This window comes from Emys orbicularis, chromosome 12, assembly GCF_028017835.1.
Source record: "Emys orbicularis isolate rEmyOrb1 chromosome 12, rEmyOrb1.hap1, whole genome shotgun sequence".
In the NCBI taxonomy this organism is placed as follows: Eukaryota; Metazoa; Chordata; order Testudines; family Emydidae; genus Emys; species Emys orbicularis.
In genome coordinates, this window is record NC_088694.1 from 37,559,854 (window position 1) to 37,585,007 (window position 25,154).

Below are 25,154 nucleotides of genomic sequence, written 5' to 3' on the forward strand. Positions count from 1 at the left end.
TGGTGGGAACCCAGCCCCTTGGGCCTCCTCAGCTGTCCCCCACCCTGTGTGTGTGTGGGGGGGGTGAGCTGGGGGAGCAACATGGGTCAGAGAGACCAGATCCCCCTATCAGTGACAGCCCTGCTGCCCACAGACACCCCCCCCCCCAATGGGGGGAAAGTGTGTCTGATTCTCAGACCCCCTCGCCCCCAGCCAGCCAGTCTCTGCCCTGGGGGCAGGTGGGAGCCAGCACCCCCTAGAGGGGAAAGGCCCCATGTCCCATTCCCCATCCCCTGAGCCAGCCAGTCCCCGCCCTAGGGCCAGGTTGCAGGCTGACCCCCAGTTGGAAATCGCATTCTCCATGCCCCTCTGTAGCTTGTCAAAGGGTTTTCTTTTTTTTAAAGCTCTTTTCCTTGTAATTCTCCCTGTGTTTCCCTGACACCTAGGGGGGGGGGGTGTATTCCAGACCTTTGGGGGGCAGGGGTTAATTTCCCCACTCCCCCTGTCCTGGCCCTAACCAGAGCCTTGTTATGCCAGGTGGCTTCAGAGACGGCTCTGGATTTCCAGGCTCAGGGAGACCCTTCGATTTCCAGTGAGGTGACACTAGATTTTTGTACCTTTGGTTTTACTCACTGCAGGGCTAGAAAGCAGAGAGTGAAATTAACCAGCTGGGGCAGATGCGGGGGGGGTGGGGTGGGGTGGATGGGTAGAAAGGAACAAGGATCTGAGCACGCGGCATTTGGTTCCAGCCCATCACTGGGTAATTTCTTAGGGCTTGGCTACACTTGCAGATGTCGAGCACTGTGAGTTAAACCCGCCTTCGGAGAGCGCAGTAGGGAAAGCGCTGCAGTCTGTCCACACTGACAGCTGCTTGCGCACTGGCGTGGCCACATTTGCGGCACTTGCAGTGGCATTGGGAGCAGTGCATTATGGGCAGCTATCCCAGCATGCAAGTAACTGCAACGTGCTTTTCAAATGGGGGGGCTGGGGTGGAGTGTGACAGGGAGTGTGTTGTGTGTATGTGGGGGAGAGAGAGTGGGGTTTTGGGGGGCTGAGAGGATGTCAGCGTGCTGTCTTGTAAGTTCAGACAGCAGCAGACCCCCTCTCTCCCCCCGCCTCTCTCGCTCACACACAGCATTCCACAGTAACGGCTTGCATTGCCGGCTGTCAGAAACGGAGCTTTGAAAGGGCATTTCTGCATTCCTACAGGAGTTCAAAACAATGACAAGAGTGGCCACTTGACTTAAGGGGATTATGGGACGTTTCCGGAGGCCGATCAGAGCGCAGTAACGCAACACCTCGTTCACACTGATGCCCGGGCGTTGTACCAAGGCACAGCAAATGTTATTCCTCTCACCGAGGTGGAGTACCAGCAGCGCTGTAGCCGCGGAGTCAGAGCGCTCTACGGGCCTTGCCAGTGTAGACGGGGAGGGAGCTAGGGTGCCCGGGGCTGCTTTATTGCACTGTAACTCGCAAGTGTAGCCAAGCCCTCTGCAAACAAGCAAGCTCCCGGCTCAGTTCAGCCCTGACCAGGCCCGATTCTCCACTGCCCGGCGGGCCCCCACGGTATCCGAGCCTGATCAGAAATGGGCACATCAGACAGCTGGAAACAGTGGTTTAGTAGCAGTGGCTATTTTCAATGAGCCAGTGTCGACTTTGACCAAGATTTTCCATCTTATGTTGAGTCAAAACCCAGCCCTCTGAGACGTCCCCGACAGTTCCTCCAAACCACTTGGATCTTTCCACCTGGCCATTGCTTTGCACCCTCCCTACTATGAGACATGTCAATATTTCTCCTCTTCCTCACGAGTTGGGGGTGTGACGGGTTGGATCACAGAAACCGCCCTGGGAGCTGCCACCCGCTGTGCCAAGACTACTTCTACCCCTGCCTTCCCTGCCAGCTCGGGGCCCCAGCACCCTGTCTTGCTGAACCAGACACGCCCATCTGCTCCAACACAGACCCAGGGGCTGACTTACTTGTCCCAAAGCTTCAGGTTTACCTGAAAGCAGCTAACAGAAGTGTTCCTGTCTTTAACACTCAGATGCCCAACTCCCAATGGGGTCTAAACCCAAATAAATCCCTTTTACCCTGTATAAAGCTTATACAGGGTAAACTCATAAATTGTTCGCCCTCTATAACACTGATAGCGAGATGTGCACAGTTGTTTGCTCCCCCAGGTATTAATACATACTCTGAGTTAATCAATAAGTAAAAAGTGATTTTATTAAATACAGAAAGTAGGATTTAAGTGGTTCCAAGTAGTAACAGACAGAACAAAGTAAGTCACCAAGCAAAATAAAATAAAATGTGCAAATCTATGTCTAATCAAACTGAATACAGATAATCTCACCCTCAGACTGGACACCTTCCAGGCCTGGGCACAATTCTTTCCCCTGGTACAGCTCTTGTTCCAGCTCAGGTGGTAGCTAGGGGATTCTTCATGATGGCTCCTCTCTCTCTTTGTTCTGTTCCACCCCTTTATATATCTTTTGCATAAGGTGGGAATCCTTTGTCCTCTCTGGGTTTCCACCCCCTCCTTCTCAATGGAAAGACACCAGGTTAAAGATGGATTCCAGTTCAGGTTACATGATCACATGTCACTGCAAGACTTCATTGCATATACAGGAAGACTTACTGGTAAAACACAGCCATCTGCAGACAATTGACCTGGTTAATGGGAGTCATCAAGATTCCAAACCACCATTAATGGCCCACGCTTTGCATAATTACAATAGGCCCTCAGAGTTATATTTCCTATTTCTAGTTTCAGATACAAGAGTGGTACACTTATACAAATAGGATGATCACACTCAGTAGATTATAAGCTTTGTAATGATATCTTACAAGAGACCTTTTGCATGAAGCATATTCCAGTTACATTATATTCACTCATTAGCATATTTTTATAAAATTATATAGACTGCAACTGTCACAGGGGGAATATTGGACTCTGAACTATTCCTGACCGGGACAGTCAGCACATTTTATTTCAGGTCAGCTCCATGTCCAGCTGCATCCTCTTGAGCTCCTGCAGTGCCTCATGGGAGTTGTAGTTCAAGTCCCTCGTGCCCCCATGCACCCCTACAGGTTGGGCTTCCCAGCTGGACTACATTTTCCATGATGCACCCTGGTCATTTGCCCTCCATCATTACTTGTGCATCATGGGAGATGTAATCCAGCCAGGAGCCCAGCTCTTAAAAGACGCATTATAGTGTTAGACTCCAGGAGCTCAATTGATTTAGCTTCAGGAGTGACCTGGTCACAGTCTGTAAGTACCGACATGTGGAACAAATATTTAACAATGGGCTCTTCTATCTAGCAGAGAAAGGTCTAACATAACCAATGGTTGGAAATTGAAGCTAGACAAATTAGGACTGGGAATAAGGTGCACATTTTTAACACGGAGGGCACCGCGGACACACCAGGGACACAGATCACTGCTGAACTGGCACCAAATGAAACAGTCCAATTTGGCTCCCCCAAAATGTTTTGTTTTGAGTTGACTGAAGCCAAAACGAGCTATTTCACTGGAAAACCAGGGAGGGAGATGGCAAAAAAATGGATATTTCCCTGAGAAAAGTTTCATTTTTGTGGCAACGGCATTTTCTGTCGAAAAATGATTGGGGTAGAACATTCCCACCTGACCCCAGCCCCCTCCAGCCTCCAGTCTTTGAACTAATCAGTCTGGTCCGTTAGGAAGAGGAACGTGCGTTTGATGCTGAGCGATCCAGTTTAGTCCCAGCAGAGGACCGACCAAGGGACATGGTGATATCTGCAGCAGGGCGAAATGGCTGTGAAAGGCTCCCAGGTCCGGAGAGTTACATTTTCCACCCCCCGTCCCCGGTGAGAAGACCCCGAGCTCAGCCTCAGGACCAACGGGAGTTGGGCAGCTCAGGTTCGAGACGAGATTCCAGGAGCATCCGGGGGCGTCAGCTGTTTCATCACTGTCCGTATCCAGCGGACGAACCGGGAGACTCTTGCATACACTTCAGGAGAGGCCCCGTTGCTCGGCCCCCATGAGACGATGCCCTGGGGCACCCCATCGCACACCAGGGGGCCCCCTGAATCACCCTGTGAAATGAAACATGCCTCAGAGGAGTAATGCCTTGTGTGCTTCACTTGTCGCTGTCACACACACAGTCCCCCCATCCCCGGCCCAATGTCACCTTCCCTCCATGCCCTCAGCACTGGAGATCTGAATTCGACCCTCCCCGCTCCCAGAGAATATACCAGAGCAGCCCTCCCTCCCCCCCTCCCCGGACGGCGGGATCTTTACCTTCAGGGTGGCTTTCTTGCCTCTGGGATCCCCCGCACAGAGCATGGACTTAGCATCATATGGTTTGGTCAAATTGTGTTCACACACCTCGTCGGCCATCACCTCCAGAACCACATCCTGCAGCACGTCCGAGCTCTTAGGGGGATTAACTTGCATCCAGCCCCATCCAGACACATTGCACCTGGTGCCCACAGGTACCTCCGGCCAGGGGTGGGGCAGAGGGATGGGCTGCACCCAGTCATTGAGTTCAGCCCTCTTTCTCAGCTGCCGTGTGAGGGACAAGAGAGTCAGATGCAAGGGAGACGTAAACAGACCAGAGTGCAATGGAGAGTATCAGGGTGATGGGACGGGGGCGGTGCCTGCAGCAGTGTGAGGTCACTGGGGGCGGGGTGATGGGATGGGGGCGGTGCCTGCAGCAGTGTGAGGTCACTGGGGGTGGGGTGATGGGATGGGGGCGGTGCCTGCAGCAGTGTGAGGTTACTGGGGGTGCGGTGATGGGATGGGGGCAGTGCCTGCAGCAGTGTGAGGTCACTCAGGGCAGGGTGATGGGATGGGGGTTGTACCTGCAGCAGCATGATGTCATTGTTTTGGGTCATTTTGTTATATTTGGGGTAGCGGATCCAGCGCATCACTCTAATTTTCTGACTCCTTGGTTCTCTTGGTTCTTTCTTCCGAATGTTGTGGGCCCCCAGCACCACGATGCCTTTGCTGCCCGGACACACAGAGACCAGCCAGGCATCAGTGCTGAGCACACCCCAAGAGACGGCTCTCCCTTCGGGAGCCCCTCCCATCTCCACATATCGGTGCTGCAGTCACGGGGGGGTCTAGGGCTTCCGGACACTCTGACCACTTTGGGAATGACCAGCCCTGAAACCCCTTTTCTGAATAATGCCATAGTGCACGACACATCGCATCTGGGGGAACTCGAGGGCACTGGGTGGCTGAGGGGGGCAGGGAATGGGACACAGAGCCTTTCCCCTGTAGGGGGTGCCAGGCTGCCTGGTATCCCCATGGCTGGGGTATTCCCCTGTGCATGGGATCCAGCTGATCCATGGCCTTGTGATGGCACTGGAGCGGCTGGCTGGCTGGAGCAGCATCGTCACCGGGAATTGAGACCTCAAGCGTGGCTCTGCAGAGGTTGAGCTGATCCCCTGGTGGGCGGGATGGGGGAGGGATCCTTACCTCCACTTCACTCTACAGTGAGCCGCCGTCACCACCACGTCATCCCGGATCAGGAACCCCCCGCAGGTATTCACGGGTTCGAAGCATCTTTTTATCTTCAGAAAGGCCATGTAGGGTCTGGAGTGGGGCACAGCTTCCTGTCCCCCGATGATCCCCCCTGGGAGAAAGACAAGGGATGGGTTCAAATCCACCGCTTGGGAAAATGTGAGGCTGGGAAATCAGCCCCTTCCCATCCCCCTCTCCACATCTGTAGGGAATTTTGGCACCCACATCTATCCCCGACCATCTGCGACAGCAAGTTTCAAGTCGCCCTAGAGATTTTGGTTTAATGGGGCCATTATACCTTTATTTTGGGCCATTAAACCTTTACAAATGGGCCAAGGCCAGGATGTGTGAATCTTTCATGATGGCTTGATGAGAACTGGATTGGCCCAGAGAGATCAACACGCATTTCTGAGACACGCCTTTGGGCCGTTCGCACTGGAGCGTCTCAGTGCTTTTGGGGCCCCTTTCTAGAGAAATCTGAAACACTCTGGGGCTCGGCACCTCCTGGGCTGAGTCCAACCATTCTTAGACCTCTGATAATGAACATGTTTTTATCAATGACTTTGAAGAAACAAATAAAATCATCGCCGGTAAAGTTTACAGATGACACAAAAGAGAGGGGAGTGGTAAATAATGAAGAGGACGGGTCAGGGATGCAATCTGGAGTGTTTGGTAAACTGGGCTCAGGCAAACAACATGCATTTTCCTATGGCCAGAGATAAAGGCAACATCTAGGAGAACAGGATTTTGGCCACATGTATGGGATGGGGGACTCAATCCTGGGACGCAGTGACTCAGAAAAACCCTTGGGGTTGGGGCAGATAGTCAGGTGACCATGAGCTCCCAGTGCGACGCTGCGGCCAAAAGTGCTAACGTGATCCTGGGATGCAGAAACAGGGAATCTCCAGTAGGAGCAGAGAGGTTATTTTACCTCTGGATTTGGTGCGACTGCTGCTGGAATCCTGAGTTCAGTTCTGGTGTCCACAATTCAAGAGGGATGTTGGTAAATTGGAGAGGGGTCAGAGAAGAGCCACAAGAATGGTTAGAAGGTTAGAAAACCTGCCTTAGAGTGATAGACCCAAGGAGCTCGATCTATTTTTCTTAACAAAGAGAAGATTCAGGGGTGACTCAATCACAGTCTCTAAGTACGTACCTGGGGGAAAAAATAGTAAATAATGGGCAGAGAATCCAGCCGGGAAAAGTCTAACCCGACCCAATGGTTGGAAATTGAAACAAATTCAGACTGGAAATGAGATGCAAATTTTTAACCATTAGAGTTAGTAACCACTGGAACAATGGCTGGATGGACTCTCCATCGCTGGCGATTTGTAAATCAAGCTGGGCTGTTTTTCTAACAGGAATTAATGAGGGCAGGTCTCCGGCCTGCGTCCTGCAGGAGGCCAGACGAGATGATCACATGGACCTTCTGGCCAGAGAGTTGACGACTCTACAAACAATATCCCTCACATGAGATAACTGCAAATACCTTCTCCAAGCCACTCCTGCTGCCCATAGCAGTGGCCGTGTTACTGACCCGGGGCCAAAGCGCTCTGCTATTATTGATCGAGGTCTTAAAAACCATCCCAGAGGAACGGAGGCAGGTCTGTGATGTGGCAAACCCCCCTCCTCTCCATCGCCAGGTGGCTGCTTTTGTGGCCAATCTGCTGGGGGCTGACCCGGGGACCTCCCCAGCTAATCCACGAGCTGCTACAGCTTGAGAAAAAGCTCTCGTCCCCCTGTGGACTGGCATAGAAGGGCACCTGTCATATACACACAGCTGATGATTGTGAAGTCATAAGCCACCCCCGCCTCCCAGAGCCCAGGGGAGAGCCCAGCCTTCTTGGCCACTCCATTGCTGCTCTGGACTAGCAAAGCGCCCCGTGACCCTCTGGGACTTATCCACCAGCTGGTCCACCACGGGCCCAGCAGTTACTCCTTGGTCGAGCAGCAGGGGCAAAGGCTGGGACTTGGCCATGCTGCATCTGGGGCCAGCGCAGGAGGAGATGACCCCAGCTGGAGTCGTGGGGCCTGAGGACAGAAGCACCCCACCCAGTTCTCCTCCAGCCCCCACGCCACTCTGCTGAGGCCGGGGAGATGGATGGGCCAGTGCCCGAACACTCTGCTCCCTGTGGGTCTTATCTGCTCACCCCCCCCCCCCGACAGCCCGCGAGACTCACCAGCCTGAGCCCCGGGGGCCTGGATTCGCACGAGAAAGGCTGCAGGGAGCAGGAACAACAGCATCCTTACTGCAAGCTCAGGGACAGTGCATCTGCCTCAGCCCCGAAGTGTTGCACAGACCGGCTCGGGGCAGAGGTGTGGGGGACAGGAAACCTCAGGGTGACGTTTGCACCAGCCAGGCAGGGGCTCAGCTATCTCAGTTCCTGGAAACCCACCACATGGGCTGGGGGGTGCAGTACAGGCCCAGCTGAGTCCAGACCCCCCCACAGCTGGGAACGCTTGGCCCCTGGAGCCCTGCCCGTCCTGGTGCCAGGCCCAGCTGGGGCTGTGCCAAGTGGGGACCCCCCCCCTATGCCCCGGGCAGCCGTGCACAGCTGAGTACAACGCACATCTGGCACCGGAGGCAGCTCAGCTGCTAACCACAGCCTTAGCTCTCGCCCTAGCCTGGCACGACTGTGGTGGGGGCTTCCGGTGGGAACCCAGCCCTGTCATAAATATAAAGGGAAGGGTAACAACCTTTATATATGCAATAACATCAAATCCCTCCTGGCCAGAGGTACAGAATCTCTTACCTGTAAGGGGTTTATCAGTTCCATTAACCTAGTTGGCACCTGATCAGAAGGACCAATGGGGAAAGAAGATACTTTCAAATCTGGGCGGGGGGGAGGTTTTGTTTGTGCTCTTTGTTGTTCTCTCCGAGACAAAGAGAGAGACCAAGCAAGTAATCCAGCTCCTACTGAATGATACATCTAAAATGCAGAAATAGTAAGTAATAGCAAGGAAATGTGTTAGATTATCTTTTGTTTTAGCTTGTGAATTTTTCCTATGCTAAGAGGGAGGTTTAGTCCTGTTTTTTGTAACTTTGAAGTTTTGCCTAGAGGGGAATCCTCTGTGTTTTAAGTCTTATTACACTGTAAAATTACCTTCCATCCTGATTTTACAGAGGTGCTTCTTTTATTTTTTTCTTTATTATAAAGTTCTGTTTTTAAGAATCTGACTGGGTTTTTAGTGTCCTAAAAACCCAAGGGTCTGGTCTGTGCTCATCTTGTTTACCTATTTGGTTGGTATATTATTCTCAAGCCTCCCCAGGAAAGGGGGTGAAGGGGCTTGGGGGAATATTTTGGGGAAATGGGAACTCCAAGTGGTCCTTTCTCTGAATCTTTGTCTAACTCACTTGGTGGTGGCAGTGATACCATCCAAGGACAAGGAATTTGTGCCTTGGGGAAGTTTTTAACCTAAACTGGTGGAATATAAGCTTAGGGGGTCTTTCATGCGGGTCCCCACATCTGTATCCCAGAGTTCAGAGTGGGGAGAGAACCCTGACAGGTCCCTTGGTCCTTCTCAGCTGTCCCCTGCCCTGTGGGGTGCTGTGAGCTGGGGGAGCGATGTGGGTCAGAGAGACCAGATCCACCTGTCTGTGACAGCCCCGCTGCCCACAGACCCCCCCAACGGGGGGAAAGAGTGTCTCTGATTATCAGCTCTGCCGAGCCAGCCAGTCCCTGCCCTGGGGGCAGAATGGGGCCGGTGCCCTGGGAGGGGAAAGGCCCCATGTCCCATTCCCCACCCGCCTGAGGCAGCCAGTCCCTGCCTTAGGGGCAGATTGGGGCTGGTGCCTCCTAGAGATGACATAGCACAGGGAGGGGGAATGACAGATACCAATGGACAGAGGGGTGTTTATGGGGCTAGGGAGATAGCTAGGTAGATGGGGATGAGGATGGATAGACAGATATGGAGGGGGATGGGGGATGTATAGATAGATGGATGCAGATAGATAGATAGGGTCTCCAGGATCCAGGGGACGAATCTGGAGACTCTGGTGTACACCCCAGGGGGGGTCCCCTTTGAGGGAGCCCCAAGAGACGATGCCCTCGGCTGTTTTGCCGCACACCAGGGGCCCCCCGGAGTCACCCTGAGAATTAAAACAAGAAGCAGGTGACGAGAACAACTCGACAGATCGGTTTCCCGCTGTTCTTCAAGTCCTGACCTACAGCTCAGAGACTTTTAGCATCACCCCACCCCCCTTGCCCTGGCACAGCTGGTTTCAGCATCGCCCCCTCCTCCCCCAGCCCAACTGGTCTCAGTGGGCTCCGTCCCCTAACCCAGCTGCTCGCTCCCTCCTCCCGGGAGAAGAATTGTTATTCATTTGTACAGCGCCTAGCGCCGCAGGGGGCTGGTCTCTGATCTTTGCTCACAGGCCCAGCTGCAATCCCGAGAGATTAACTGCTCCCCAGAAGGAACCGGGGCCTCATGAAGCCAGGAGAATGTTTACCTTAAAGGAGTCTTTGCCCTGTTTTGGATCCCCTGCACAAAGCATGGTGGACGCATTATAGTAACGATAGACCTGGTCAGGATTCCTCAGACACACGTAATCCTCCAGCACTGCCACGTCCACCTCCCGGAGCACATCCGAGCCCTTTGCGCTGCGGGCGCTTGTCCGGCCCCAGCCGGCGACGCTGCACATGGCCCCGGGGCGCACGCCCTGCCAGGCGCAGGGCAAGGAGATGAGCCCCACCCATTCATTGAGCCTGGCTTGGTGCGCCAGCTGCAAAGACAGGACACGAGGCTCGCGGTCAGCGAGAAAGTCAGAGTCATGGATGGACCAATCCAAGGAGAAAGCAAATGCAGCCAATACATGGCAGGAGGTCACTGGGGGCGGGGTGATGGGATGAGGGTGGTTCCTGAAGCAGTGTGAGGCCACAGGGGGTGCAAGGGATGGGATGGGGGTGGTATCTGCAGCCATGTGAGGTCCAAGGGGGTGGAGTGATGGGAAAGGGCAGTGCCTGCAGCAGTGTGAGGTCACAGGCTACAGGCTGATGAGATGGGAGCAGTACCTGCTGAAGTGTGAGGTCACTGGGGGCGGAGTGATGGGATGGGGCGGTACCTGCAGCTTTTTGAGGTCACAGGGGGCAGGAGGATGGGATGGGGGCGATACCTGCAGCAGTGTGATATCACTGGGGGCGGGGTGAGGGGATGGGGGCGGTACCTGCAGCATTGTGATATCACTGGGGGCAGGGTGAGGGGATGGGGGTGATACCTGCAGCAGTATGAGGTCACTGGGAGCGGAGTGATGTGGGAACCGGTACCTGCAGCAACATGACGTCGTTGTTAAGGGAGTACATGTCATATTGCGGGTGGGGGATCCGGCGACGCATAGAGGTTTCTTGTTGGCTCCATTCCCACAGTCTAAGGTCATGAACTCCCAGGTAGACGGTGATGTGTCTAGAATAGTTAAAGGGAAACCATGGGGCCTTAGGGGGATCGCAACATTCTAAGAACATAAAAACAGCCATACTGGGTCAGACCAAAGGTCCATCTAGCCCAGTATCCTGTCTTCCGACAGTGGCCAATGCCAGGTGCCCCAGAGGGAATGAACAGAACAGATAATCATCAAGTGATCCATCCCCTGTTGCCCATTCCCAGCCCCTGGCAAACAGAGGCTAGGGACACCATCCCTACCCATCCTGGCTAACAGCCATTGGTGGACCTATCCTCCATGAATTTATCTAGTTATTTTTTGAACCCTGTTATAGTCTTGGCCTTCACAGCAACCCCTGCCAAGGAGTTCCACAGGTTGACTGTGCCGTCTGTGAAGAAGTACTTCCTTTTGTTTGTTTGAAATCTGCTGCCTATTAATTTCATTTGGTGACTCTTAGTTCTTATGTTATGAGAAGGAGTAAATAACACTTCCTTTACTTTCTCCACACCAGTCATGATTTTATAGACCTCAATCATATCCCCCCTTAGTCGTCTCTTTTCCAAGCTGAAAAGTCCCAGTCTTATTAATTTCTCCTCATATGGAAGCCATTCCATGCCCCTAATCATTTTTGTTGCCCTTTTCGGAACCTTTTCCAATTCCAATATATCTTTTTTGAGATGGGGTGACCACATCTGCACGCAGTATTCAAGATGTGGGCGTACCATGGAATTAAATAGAGGCAATATGATATTTTCTATTCCTTTCTTAATGATTCCAAGCATTCTGTTTGCTTTTTTGACTGCCACTGCACATTGAATGGATGTTTTCAGAGAACTATCCACAATGACACCAAGATCTCTCACTTGAGTGGTAACAGCTAATTTAGACCCCATCATTTTCTATGTAGAGTTGGGATGATGTTTTCCAATATGCATTACTTTGCATTTATCAACACTGAATTTCATCTGCTGTTCTCTTACCCAGACACCCAGTTTTGTGAGATCTCTTTGTAACTTTTCACAGTCTGCTTTGGACTTAAGTATCTTGAGAAATTTTGTATCATCTGCAAATGTTGCCATCTCCCTGTCTACCCCTTTTTCCAGATGTGGGCTCCCTATCCCACCTAGCTGAGTCAGAGTCCACCCGATAAAGATTAATTCCTTCCTTGGGTCTTTGGGCGTCCTGCACATTGCCAGCTCCCATCTAGTCCCAGGGTGGGGGGCTGGGCAGCTCAGGGGGGGGTGGGGACGGGTGGGTTTCTTACCCCTGCTCGTCATTACAATGAGCCGCCGTCAGCACCACGTCATCCCGAATCAGGAACCCCCCACACGTTTTCACCCCTCTCCACATTGCTATCTTCACGTAGGCCATGTAGGGTCTGGAGTGGGGCTGGGCTTCCCATCCCCCAATGATCTCCCCTGGCAGGGAGACAGGGAGGGGTGAAAATCACATGCTCTGGGACAACCTGTGTCTGGAGAATGTAACCAAGGACCCCAGGTCCAACCTACCCCTAATCATGAGCCCTGATCAGCCTGTGGACCCGGACAGCCCAACCTCCCGCTCCCTCCTCTCCAGATCAGCCCCTCAGCACCCCCGCCCTCCCCTCCCCTCCCCCTGGATCGGCCCCTCGCTCTATCCCCATCCCACTATACATCTATGGATTCCCACCTGGACCTGTGCACTCATCCATCCCTGATCTCTCTGGGGGCTCCCCCTCCCTGGGGCTCCCCCCTCCCCCCCGAGCCCACTTCGGACCCAACGCTCCTCTGGGACTGATAGTTAAATCTGCCCCCTCTGCTCCCCATGGGCCCCAATGCCCCACCTCTGTCCTCACCAGCCTGAGCCCCGGGGGGCAGGAGAAAGGCCGCAGGGAGCAGGACCAGGATCAAGAGCTGCATCCTCAGAGCCAACCAGGGATGGGCACGGAGCCTCTGCCTCAGCTCTGGAGGTTATATGGACCAGGGCAGGAGAGGGGAGGGCAGGACCTGGCAACCACAAAGGCACGTACTCAGCTGCCTGGAAACCCCCACCTGGATGGGCCAGGGGTGGAAATGCCCCTGGGAGAAGTCACAGCCATGCCCATGTCAGGGAGGAGGGGTTTCCTCCCTGCTTTGGTGCCCAGCCAGCCTGGCTGTGGATGTGGCTAACACTGTCCCCCGTCCCCCACCCACTTCTTTGCTATAAGTGTGAGAAATGCCCTTGGGCTTTTCTGCACCTAGATTCCCTGGCTGCTCGATTTCAAGGCCAGCATTTGCACCTTAGCTACAACCGGACCTTTGCTGACTCCAGCTCCCGGCCACCTGGTCTCGTCCTGCTTTGGCCAGCAAGGTCGAAGAGCCCCCTGCGCTCAGAAACCCTCTCCCAACCGAGGTTCCTACAGATGGGGGCCGATTCCCCTCTTCACCTCCGATCATCTCAGGAGATGGATCCCCTTGGAGCTCTCCCCACCAGGCCAGGTCTCCAGATTTTGACTTGCTCTGGTTACTCCTTCCAACTTGCCAACATACTGTTTTGAGGGGACACCAGAACCGGATACAGTCTCCCGGTACAGTCTCACCAAGGCCACGTCCAGAGGTGACACCCCCCTCCCCCAGCTCCTACTTGATATCCCCTGGTGTATACTCCCACGGATGGCGTCTGCCGCTTAGCGCTGGGAGCTCATGCTGGGTCAGTTTCTACCATGACCCCTAAGTCCCTTTCAGAGTCCTCACTCTTCAGGATACAGCCCCCATCCGGTCAGCGTGAGCGACATCCCTTGATGTCTGACCTTCCATTTGACTGGTTTCAGATGTCTGTTTAATTGAGCCCAGCTCACCAGGCCACCCAGATCGGTCCATAACAGTGAGACGTCCTCCCTGTTCTTTACCACCAATCTCTGGGTCCTCCGCAGACTTTACCAGACTCTTACCGGCCCCCAAGGATGACAGCAGGGTCACTGAACACGGCCTGTCCTCCACAAACTCGTGTCATTAAGGATATTCCCCTCCTCCATCAAACACCTATTGATAAAGTCCAACCTCACCCATTGCACTGTTTCACTTTGGATCCCTCTGATGGAGCTGGGATATCTGATGGATGAGGGGGCGGGATGGATCCACCCAGATACATGTAGACCTGTCCGTCACCACCTGCACGCATTGCAGAGCCATTCTAGATGCATGAATGCCCAACTAAATCCATGTAGATTCATTTTGATTGAGGCAGTTCCATTCTAGATCTATCCATACCCACACGAAGAGCCAGTCTAGATCAATGCACAGCCACTCTAAAGCCAAGTAGATCCTTGTATGTCTGTTCTAGACCCGTCTCCCCAGCCCACCCACTGGCTGGACCCTGCTGGTAGCTACAGCTGCTGTTGCTGACCTGACTTCCAGGCTAGGAGGGGATTGGCTCGGAGCATCCGGGATTGACCTTTGGGGGAGGCAGGTTGCAGGAATGGCTGGACCAGTAATGCTCCTTGCTCTGTGTGTTTGAATCCTGGTGTGGGGGGGCTTAGGGTTTGGGAGACCCAGTCTCCCCACCCCCGGGGAAAGGGCTGATAAACCCAGTGGAGCCAGTAGGAGCAGGGGAGGTGTCTGTCTCTGACCATTTGATTAGGGGAGGAGAGGGTCAGAGATACCCTGGGCATCACATACACACTGTTCGGGGGGGCGATTGGTATCTGGAGATCAGAGCCACACACACCCTCTATCACACACATGGGATCAGGGCATTTTGTCTCACCAGGCACTGATACCAATCAGTGTTACCCACAGCTCACGTCAACAGGAGAGCTAGGGGAGGGCAGAATTTATCCCTTAGAATAGTGACAGCAGCACCGAGCTACCCTAGAGGGGAAAGGCCCCATGTCCCATTCTCGGCCCCCTGAGCCAGCAAGCACCTCTGCCCTGGGGCTGGATCAGAGCCAGCGCTCCTTTGAGGGGAAAAGCCCCGTGTCCCATTTCCCACCCCCCTGAACCAGCCAGTCCATGCCCTGGGGCAGGATGGGAGCCGGCACCTCCTAGAGGGGACAGGCCCCGTGTCCCATTCCCCACCCCCGAGCCAGACAGCCTCCTGCCCTGGGGCCAGAGGGGAGCCAACTCCCCCTAGAGAGGAAAGGCCCTGTATCCCATTCCCCACCCCCCGCCCCCCGAGCCAGCCAGTACCCACCCTGGGGCCAGATGGGAGCCAGTGCCCCCAGAGGAGAAAGGCCCCTTGTCCCACTCCCTGCCCCCTCAGCCAGCCAGCCCCTGCCCGCGGGCCAGATCAGAGCCAGTGTCCCCTAGAGGGGAAGACTTCCAGTAACTCAGGCACCAAAAATTGGAAATACCAAGCCAGTTGTGCTGGGCTTCACATGTTACACAGCTGTTGCCATGTGGCTTTCCAAAGCATGATCTTTCCCCATCACTTTATCTCCCTGCATCCCAAATGCTGTCCTCAGGGGTTCACACCAGCGACCTTTGGGGGAAGGGGGGAAGGAGTTCAGTTATTTTCAGTTTAAGTGAAAAGACAACGTTCCATTGTTTTCAGGTCCAGACTGACAGAGGCACCAGGGAAATGTGGCCTCCTAGTTCCCCGTTCATTTGAAACTAGCGCCTTGATGGGGACGGGGGTAAGAACATAACGGTCATATGGGGTCCCACCAAAGGTCCATGTAGCCCAGTATCCTGTCTTCCGACGGTGGCCAATGCCAGGTGCCCCAGAGGGAATGAACAGAACAGGGCAATTACTGAGAGATCCATCCCCTGCCATCCAGTCCCAGCTTCTGGCAGTCAGAGGCAATTATCGAGTGACCTATCCCCTGTCGCCCATTTCCAACTTCTGGCAAACAGAGGCTAGGGACACCCAGAGCATAGAGCTGCATCCCTGACCATCTTGGCTAATAGCCATTGATGGACCTATCCTCCATGAACTTAAATAATTCTTTTTTGAACCCTGTTATATTCTCGGCCTTCACAACATCCTCTGGCAAAGAGTTCCACAGGTTGACTGTGCATTGTGTGAAGAAATACTCCCTTTTGTTTGTTTTAAACCTACTGCCTATTAATTTCATTGGGTGACCCCTAGTTCTTGTTGTTGTCAGTTATTGGCTGTGTGTCTGTTCTCTCTGCGCACTGCATGGGCTCTGCCCAGGTAGCCCGTACAGCAGCCTCCGATCAAACTGCCCAAGTAAACCACAGACTCGGTGCAGTGGCAAAGATGTCCGGCCAGGTTTATTGCCGAAAAAGCACTGTATCAGTGCCCTGTAGTACACTAATACATGCATCTGTGTTACAATGGACCAGCTCAGTGAGCAGTGGGACTTTCTGTTCCCCCCTCGGCTGGACAGACACCCCCTCTGCGACCCCTCTTTATACACTGATACAAACAAGCTATGTATTGACCCTCTGATGTGGTTAGTTACCACCTGTGACATTCTATACCTTGGGGGAATGTATTGTAACCCCCATAATCTTCATTTTCATATAATCGTGATCTCACATATAAAACACGCCTTGCAAGGTATCAGGGGAAAATTTATGATCTGCTGAAAGTCATTTCTCTAGCCGTATATGTTTATCATTAACACATATGAAGTTATGAGAATTCTGTTGTATGGTGGTCACTAAAATATGTGGTAAATTGGGGAATCAGCCAGATATCAGCTCCCCAGAGGCAACAGCAAGGAAAGTAGCCAACCCATCAACAGCCATTGTCCAGCAAGGGAGCTACAATGCGATGACTCACCTTCATGAGGCCACACCAGGGAAATAGATCAACGTTGCTTGGAGAGACTCAGTAATGCTCACCTAACTCTGAAGGGGGGTGGGAGGTGGGGGGCAGGGCAAAGCCATGAGGTAAGAAAGGACACGATAAAAGGGAGAGACATTTGCCATCCTGTCTCTCTCTCTTCCACCTACATCTACAGACACTACCACCACCAAGCGACTGAAACGCTGATCAAAGGGGAGAGCCTAACTGAAAAGTAACCAGCCAGCCTGTGGTGAGAAGCATCTAAGTTTGTAAGGACATTGAAAGTATTAAGATCATCTTAGAATGTGTTTTGCTTTTATTTCATTTGACCAAATCTGACTTGTTATGCTTTGACTTATAATCACTTAAGATCTATCTTTATAGTTAATAAATTTGTTTCTTTATTCTACCTGAATGGTTTGAAGTGTGTCAGAGGCTCCCCTTGGGATAACAAGTTGGTACATATCAATTTCTTTGTTAAATTGATGAATTTATATAAGCTTGCAGCATCCAGTGGGCATAACTGGACACTGCAAGACGGAGGTTCCCAGGGTTGTGTCTGGGACCAAAGATATTGGCTAGTGTCATTCGCTTGCAAGTAGCTGGGAGCAGCTTACATGCCAGAGGCTGTGCGTGAACAGCCCAGGAGTGGGGGTTCTCACAGCAGAGCAGGGTAAGTCTGGCTCCCAGAGACAAGGATTAGAGTGGGCTAGCAGATCACTGGTCCAGACAACACCAGAGGAGAATGTCACACCACCCTTTTCCTTGTACCTGTTGGTTTTATCAAAACATCTCTATCCATCACCCTGTCAGCATCACCTTAAGAGGGGTCAGTGTGTCCCTGTATCATTTTTGGGACGTGTGTTTACACCTTAACTTTGTATCGGGGTGTTCCGGTACCACCCATCTGGAATGTGTTTACATGAATACTTAGTGCCTAGGAGTGTGTGTGTTTTTGCAATGCCAGCCCTGTTCTTGCCATGTTCCTGTTCCTGCAAGAAAGCCTCTGCTTCATAACAGGGCCTGACTTGGCCTTGTACCAGGCCCCATGCTTCAGGCTCTCTCTTTGTATTACACTTGTGTTATGGGAAGGGGTAAATACCACTTCCTTATTCACTTGTTCCTAATTTTATAGACTTCTATCATATCTCCACCCCTAGTCATCCTAAACTGAACAATTGCAGTCTTTTAAAATCTCTCATGAAATCTGTTCCATACCCCTAATCATTTTTGTTGACCTTACCTGCACCTTTTTCATTTCCCATCCATTTTTTGAAAAGGGGTGACTAGAACTGCACGCAGTATTCAAGGTGTGGGTGTATAATGGATTTATATAGTGAGATTATACTTACTACTTAGTTCTGCCTTGAGTGCAGGGATTGGAATAAAAGACCTCCCAAGGTCCCTTCCCGTCATATATTATGATTATCATACTTTCTGTCTGTTTATCTATCCCTTTCTTAATGATTCCCAACATTCTGTTTGCTTTCTTGACTGCTCCTGCACATTGAATGGATGATTTCAGAGAACTATCCACAATAACTCCAAGATCTCTTTCTTGAGTGGTAACAGCTAATTTACACCCCATCATTTCATACGTATAGTTGGGATTATGTTTTCCAATGTGCATTACTTTGCATTTATCCACATTGAATTTCATCTGCCATTTTCCTGCCCAGTCATCCAATTTTGTGAGATCCCTTTGCAATTCTTCGCAGTCTACTTTGGACTTAATTACCCTTGTAATTTTGTATCATCTTAACACTTTGCCACCTCCCTGTTTACCCCCTTTCCCAGATCATTTATGAGGAAACATTTGAACCAGGGTTTCCTGCTGGAAAATGGGGATTTGTGAAATATAAATTTTCCACAAAACAATGATGCCAGCAGAAATGTCCATCAGGAGAAGTGAAATGAAACACACAAGGGATGGTGAGAGACCCCAGGGGACAGTTCAAAGATGTGTCAGCCAAGGTCTTCCAAAGCAACAGATCAACCGTTGTATTTTACAGGGGCAGCATTCAGGGACTCCTTCTTCACTGTTTTCTGAGGTGTGAAATAAAGGCCAGAACTACAGCCAGATTCAGTAGCAGTATAACTATTTGGGTCAGAGACATGATTTCACCTATACAATTATACCGGTACAACTGCTTACATGGAGGCAGTTATGCCAACACAGGAATAACCTATAGAGCCCCACGCTGGGGGACCCAGACCCACACCCCAGGCCAGGGAGCTACTCTATGGTCCCCAGAGCCCAGCCAGCCCTAGGTTGCACTTGATTCAGCCCTCTCAGCTTGTACATGAGCCCCCTGGTTGTTCCCGGGCACCTTCCCCATCCCTCTTCTAGGAACTGGGGGACCCCCTAGCGTAGGGTTACCATATTTTAATTTTTAAAAAGGAGGACACTCCATGGGGCCCTGGCCCCGGCCCAACTCCGCCCCCAGCCCCGCCCCAACTCTGCCCCCTCCCCTGAACACTCCGCCCCCTGCTCCTCCCCCTCCCCTGCTTCCTGTGAATCAAATGTTCGCGGGAAGCCTGAAACAGGGAGGCAGCAGGTAAGCTGGGGCAGGGTGCAGCGCGGCCCAGTCCGGCCCCCCTGGCCGAGCGGCTCCCTCCGGCGTCCGGCCCAGGCCAAGAGGCTCTGGCCCCGGCGTCTCCCGCCTGACTCGGGCCCTGGGGCGCCGGACCCCGGCCGAGCACCGCGCCGACCCCCGGCCCCGGCCGAGCACCGCGCCGGCCCCCGGCCAAGTGCCCGCGACCCCGGCCCCGGCTCCGGCCGAGCACCGCGCCAGCCCCCAGCCAAGTGCCCACGCCCCCGGCTCCGGCCGAGGGCCCCGGCCCCAGCCCCCAGCCAAGTGCCCGCGCCGCCAGCCCCAGCTCCGGCCGAGCACCGCGCCCCCGGCTCCGGCCGAGCACCATGCCCCCGCCCCCCGCCGAGCACCGCGCCGGCCCCCGGCCAAGTGCCCGCGCCCCCGGCTCCAGCCAGGCACCGCGCCGGCCCCGGCCCCCGGCCAAGTGCCCGCGCCGCCGGCCCCGGCTCCGGCCGAGCACCGCGCCGGTCCTCGGCCACGCACCCACCGCCCCAGCCCCTGCCGAGCACCGCGCCGGTCCTCGGCCACGCACCCACCGCCCCAGCCCCTGCCGAGCACCGCGCCGGCCCCTGGCCCCGCACCGCCGGGCCCTCCCTCCCTATTTTCCCGGACATGTCCGGCTTTTTGGGATTTCCCCCCCAACGGGGATTTGAGGCCCAAAAAGCCGGACATGTCCGGGAAAATCCGGACATATGGTAACCCTACCCTAGCGGTGAAGGCCCTGCACTGTCCTCCCGGACGCCTGGGTCCCGTTCCCATCTTTGTGCTGGGACCTGCAGAGCTCCCTCAGCGTAAGCGCCCTGCACGGCCATCCCAGACACCTGGCTCCCCTTCCCCCACACCCAGGGCCGGCTCCAGCATTTCTGCCGCCCCAAGCAAAAAAAAAAAAAAAAAGCCACGATCGCAATCGCGACCAGCGGTGGCAATTGGGGGAAAAAAAAAAAAAAAAGCAGCGATCGGCGGCAGCAGTTTGGCGGCAGGTCCTTCGCTCCTAGAGGGAGTGAGGGACCTGCCACCCCCGAATTGCCGCACGTGCCGCCCCTCTCCCTTGGCCGCCCAAAGCACCTGCTTGTTAAGCTGGTGCCTGGAGCCAGCCCTGCCCACACCTCATCCTACGACCTGTCAGACCCCCCTGCACTATCCTCAAGGACACCTAGCTCCCATTCCCTGCCTGGTCTCTCCCACTGTATTGGGAGCAGCAGGCACTGAGGGCAGCACTGACTGTATGAGGACAGTGCAGCCTCTGAATCCCCCCCCCCCCCCGACACACACACACACAATTTCCCCTCAGCCCTAGCACCACCATTGACCAAGCGACCCCCCCCCCCCACTCCCTCCAATTGATTGACCCACCAGCAGTTTATTGCTAACTGGACAAGGCTGTATGGGGGGGGGGGGGGGGGGAGTGGGAAGAGCGGGCCGCAGTGCAGCCAAAAACTACAATTCCCAGCAGCCTTTGCTGCAGAACCCCAGCTCCATAAAGGGCCAGGAGCTTGGAAACCGCCTGAACGCACTGTCAGTGCAGCACGAATGGGGGTGTGGCAGGAGGGGTCACAGTGGGGCGCCACGCCCCCCCTCGAGAAGGGCTGGGAGGGAGGATTTCTGGAGGGGCTCAAAAGGGAGCATTCCCACTCAGAGAAGGGGGCTGGGGAGGCTAAGAACAGGGTGACCCCCAGCAAGAGGCTGGGGAGTTTTGCAGGGACATTGGGGAGGGCTCATGAGGGACCCCACAAAGTTCAGTCTAAGACAGCCGGGAAGCTCAGAGCTGGGCCGGGGGATCCGGAGATTAGGGGTCTCTTAGGGTTACCATACGTCCGTTTTTTCCCGGACATGTACGGCTTTTTGGTACTCAAATCCCCGTCCGGGGGGAATTGCCAAAAAGCCGAACATGTGCAGGAAAATACTTCCCCCCCCCAGTCCCCTGCTTACCTTGGCTCCGGCAGGCTGCGAGCTGCAGGCAGATTCCCCCGCGGTGGCGGCTGCTCCCCCCAGACACCTCAGCTTTGTGCAGCTGAAGAGCCGAGCTGCCCCAGCGCTACCGGCTTCACGGTTTGCCGGGCAGTCCCCAGATCTCCAGACCCTGCGCCCCCAGCCGGGCGCTTCCCTAGCGCAGCCGGAGCCCAGGAGGGGAAGCGCCCGGCTGGGGGTGCAGGGTCTGGAGGTCTGGGGGCTGCCCGGCAAACCGTGAAGCCGGTAGCGCTCGGGCAGCTCGGCTCTTCAGCTGCACAGAGCTGAGGTGTCTGGGGGGAGCAGCAGCAGCCGCCGCCGCCGCGGGAGGAATCCACCTGCTGCTCCCCCCAGACATCTCAGCTCTGTGCAGCTGAAGAGCCGAGCTGCCCGAGCGCTACCGGCTTCACAGTTTGCCGGGCAGCCCCCAGACCTCCAGACCCTGCGCCCCCAGCCGGGCGCTTCCCCTCCTGGGCTCCGGCTGCCCTGGGGAAGCGCCCGCCCAGGGGCGCAGGGTCTGGAGATCTGGGGGCTGCCTGGCAAACCGTGAAGCCGGTAGCGCTCAGGCAGTTTTGCATGGCTGGGAGGGAGGAGGGGGAATGCGGAGCACTCAGGGGAGAGGGCGGAGTTGGGACGGGGACTTTGGGGAAGGGGCGGAGTTGGGGCGGGACTGGGGGCAGGACCAGGGCCTCGTGGAGTGTCCTCCTTTTTTAAGGTTTAAATATGGTAACCCTAGGTCTCTGGGGGGAAGCTCTAGGGGGTGCCAGGCTGCCTGGTATCCCCATGGCTGGGGTATTCCTCGGTGCATGGGATCCAGCTAATCCATGGCCTTGTGATGGCACTGGAGCAGCTGGCTGGCTGGAGCAGCATCGTCACCGGGAATTGAGACCTCAAGCGTGGCTCTGCAGAGGTTGTGCTGATCCCCCGGTGGGCAGGAGGGTCCTTACCTCCACTTCACTCTACAGTGAGCCGCCGTCACCACCACGTCGTCCCGGATCAGGAACCCCCCGCAGGTATTCACGGGTTCGAAGCATCGTTTTATCTTCAGAAAGGCCATGTAGGGTCTGGAGTGGGGCACAGCTTCCTGTTCCCCAATGATCCCCCCTGGCAGAGAGACAGGGAATGGGTTAAAATTAGGGCTGTCAATCAATTAAAAAAATAACACTGGTCTACAATTTTTGAGAAGTCGTCTGCTTCAGAGATAAAATGTGCTATTTATTATGTATTTTGATGTGCTGAATTCAAATATGACAATTAAAACAACTGATTGGCTACTGTTTCTAAGATATTTAAGTTTTTACATTTTATGTCTATGTATATTGTGTAGATAGTAGAGTTTTAATCATAAATTGTAAACCTAGGTCTTTTCATGTGTTTATGGTTGCTTTACATGATAATATTTCACCTGTCCTGTTTATGTAACACTTTAAAAATCAGCAAAAGGGTTATATAAATAAAATGTATTATGAAACAAAAGGCAAAAAACTATTCTGTACATAGTTTAGTCCTATTCAGTGTCTACTCGGCGCTTCTTGGCTTGTCTCTTGTATTCATTAAATGGAGCATCTCTTGTCACTGTCCAGCAATAGTCTGCAAGCATTGATGGGCTCCATTTGCCCTGATAGCGTTTCTCCATTGTTGCAATGTCCTGGTGAAATCGCTCGCCGTGCTCGTCGCTCACTGCTCCGCAGTTCGGTGGAAAAAAATCTAGATGAGAGTGCAAAAAATGTATCTTTAGTGACATGTTGCAACCAAGGCTTTTGTATGCCTTGAGGAGGTTTTCCACCAACAACCTGTACTTGTCTGCCTTGTTGTTTCCGAGAAAATTTATTGCCACTAACTGGAAGGCTTTCCATGCCATCTTTTCCTTGCCACGCAGTGCATGGTCAAATGCATCATCTCGAAGAAGTTCACGAATCTGAGGACCAACAAAGACACCTTCCTTTATCTTAGCTTCACTTAACCTTGGAAATTTTCCACGGAGGTACTTGAAAGCTGCTTGTGTTTTGTCAATGGCCTTGACAAAGTTCATCAGACCCAGCTTGATGTGTAAGGGTGGTAACAAAATCTTCCTTGATTCAACAAGTGGTGGATGCTGAACACTTTTCCTCCCAGGCGCCAATGACTGTCGGAGTGGCCAATCTTTCTTGATGTAGTGGGAATCTCTTGCACGACTATCCCATTCGCAGAGAAAACAGCAGTACTTTGTGTATCCAGTCTGCAGACCAAGCAAGAGAGCAACAACCTTCAAATCGCCACAAAGCTGCCACTGATGTTGGTCATAGTTTATGCACCTCAAAAGTTGTTTCATGTTGTCATAGGTTTCCTTCATATGGACTGCATGACCAACTGGAATTGATGGCAAAACATTGCCATTATGCAGTAAAACAGCTTTAAGACTCGTCTTCGATGAATCAATGAACAGTCTCCACTCATCTGGATCGTGAACGATGTTGAGGGCTGCCATCACACCATCGATGTTGTTCCAGGCTACACGATCACCTTCCATGAAGGAGAATGGGACAAGATCCTTTTGACGGTCACGGAACATGGAAACCCTAACATCACCTGCCAGGAGATTCCACTGCTGTAGTCTGGAGCCCAACAGCTCTGCCTTACTCTTGGGTAGTTCCAAATCCCTGACAAGGTCATTCAGTTCACCTTGTGTTATGAGGTGTGGTTCAGAGGAGGAGGATGGGAGAAAATGTGGGTCCTGTGACATTGATGGTTCAGGACCAGAAGTTTCATCCTCCTCGTCTGACTCAAGTGAGAATGATTCTGGTGCATCAGGAACCGGCAGTCCTTCTCCGTGGGGTACTGGGCGTATAGCTGATGGAATGTTTGGATAATGCACAGTCCACTTTTTCTTCTTTGACACACCTTTCCCAACTGGAGGCACCATGCAGAAGTAACAATTGCTGGTATGATCTGTTGGCTCTCTCCAAATCATTGGCACTGCAAAAGGCATAGATTTCCTTTTCCTGTTCAACTACTGGCGAAGATTTGTTGTACAAGTGTTGCAGCATATGTGTGGGGCCCACCTCTTGTCCTGATCTCCAATTTTGCAGCCAAAATAAAGGTGATAGGCTCTCTTAACCATAGTGGTTACACTGCGCTTTTGTGATGCAAAAGTCACTTCACCACAAACATAGCAGAAGTTATCTGCACTGTTCACACAAATACGAGGCATCTCTGCTCACTTTGGCTAAACAGAAATGTGTCCCTTTGCAAAATCAAACACTGACAAATAAGAGAGCACGACACTGTATGATTTCTAGAGCTGATATAGGGCAATTTGTTCAGCAGAGTGATGTAAGCTTCGTTATGATTGCATCATCCATTACTTCTAGGAATAACATGATGCAATTCATATCATGTATGACGCAATACCAGCTTCAGATTGCATCATTCATTGCTTTGCCTATAAAGCAAGTACTGTCCAAACCCAGTCATAGATTTATTCATAGATCCAGTCAAAGATGTATTTTAGTCATTTCTGGTTTAAATTGAGATCCCTTCCCTTTATAACTCACTTATCCTCCGCCATTCCCAAGTCAAGGGTCGTATATACTGACCCAATAGCATATCTTGAAAACTAGAGCCAATCAACAATTTTAAGCATCATTTTCGTTCTCAGTGACCCAGAATTAGTAAAGTTTGACTACATTTATTTCAGAAGCATTTTGGCTGTAGAGCAGTGTAATCGATTAATCACGCAATTTAAAATATTGCGATTAATCGCACTGTTAAAGAATTATAGAGTACCATTTATTCAAATATTTTTGGATGTTTTCTACATTTTCAAATATATCTATTTCATTTATTACACAGAATACAAAGTGTACAATGCTCACTTTATATTTATTTTTTATTACAAATATTTGCACAGTAAAAACAGAAGAAATAGTATTTTTCAATTCATCTAATACAAGTCCTATAGTGCAATTTCTTTATCATGGAAGTTGAACTTACAAATGTAGAATTATGTACAAAAAATAATTGCACTTAACAATAAAACAATGTAAAACTTTAGAGCCTACAAGT

The 25,154-nt window shown here is 52.7% G+C and overlaps 1 protein-coding gene and 1 pseudogene across 1 annotated transcript; both read right to left on the reverse strand.

Annotated features, from left to right (window-relative positions):
• Positions 1-3,871: 3,871 nt before the first annotated feature.
• On the reverse strand, positions 3,872-7,724 carry LOC135886796 (mast cell protease 1A-like). Its single transcript, XM_065414576.1, has 5 exons — positions 7,661-7,724; positions 5,439-5,595; positions 4,820-4,964; positions 4,257-4,520; positions 3,872-4,051 (listed from the first exon to the last, which is right to left on the reverse strand). Exons 1-5 carry the CDS (start codon positions 7,722-7,724, stop codon positions 3,872-3,874), a joined length of 810 nt encoding a protein of 269 aa, XP_065270648.1.
• Positions 7,725-9,335: 1,611 nt separating this feature from the next.
• On the reverse strand, positions 9,336-22,167 carry LOC135886126 (cathepsin G-like; annotated as a pseudogene).
• Between the last annotated feature and the right edge of the window lie 2,987 nt (positions 22,168-25,154).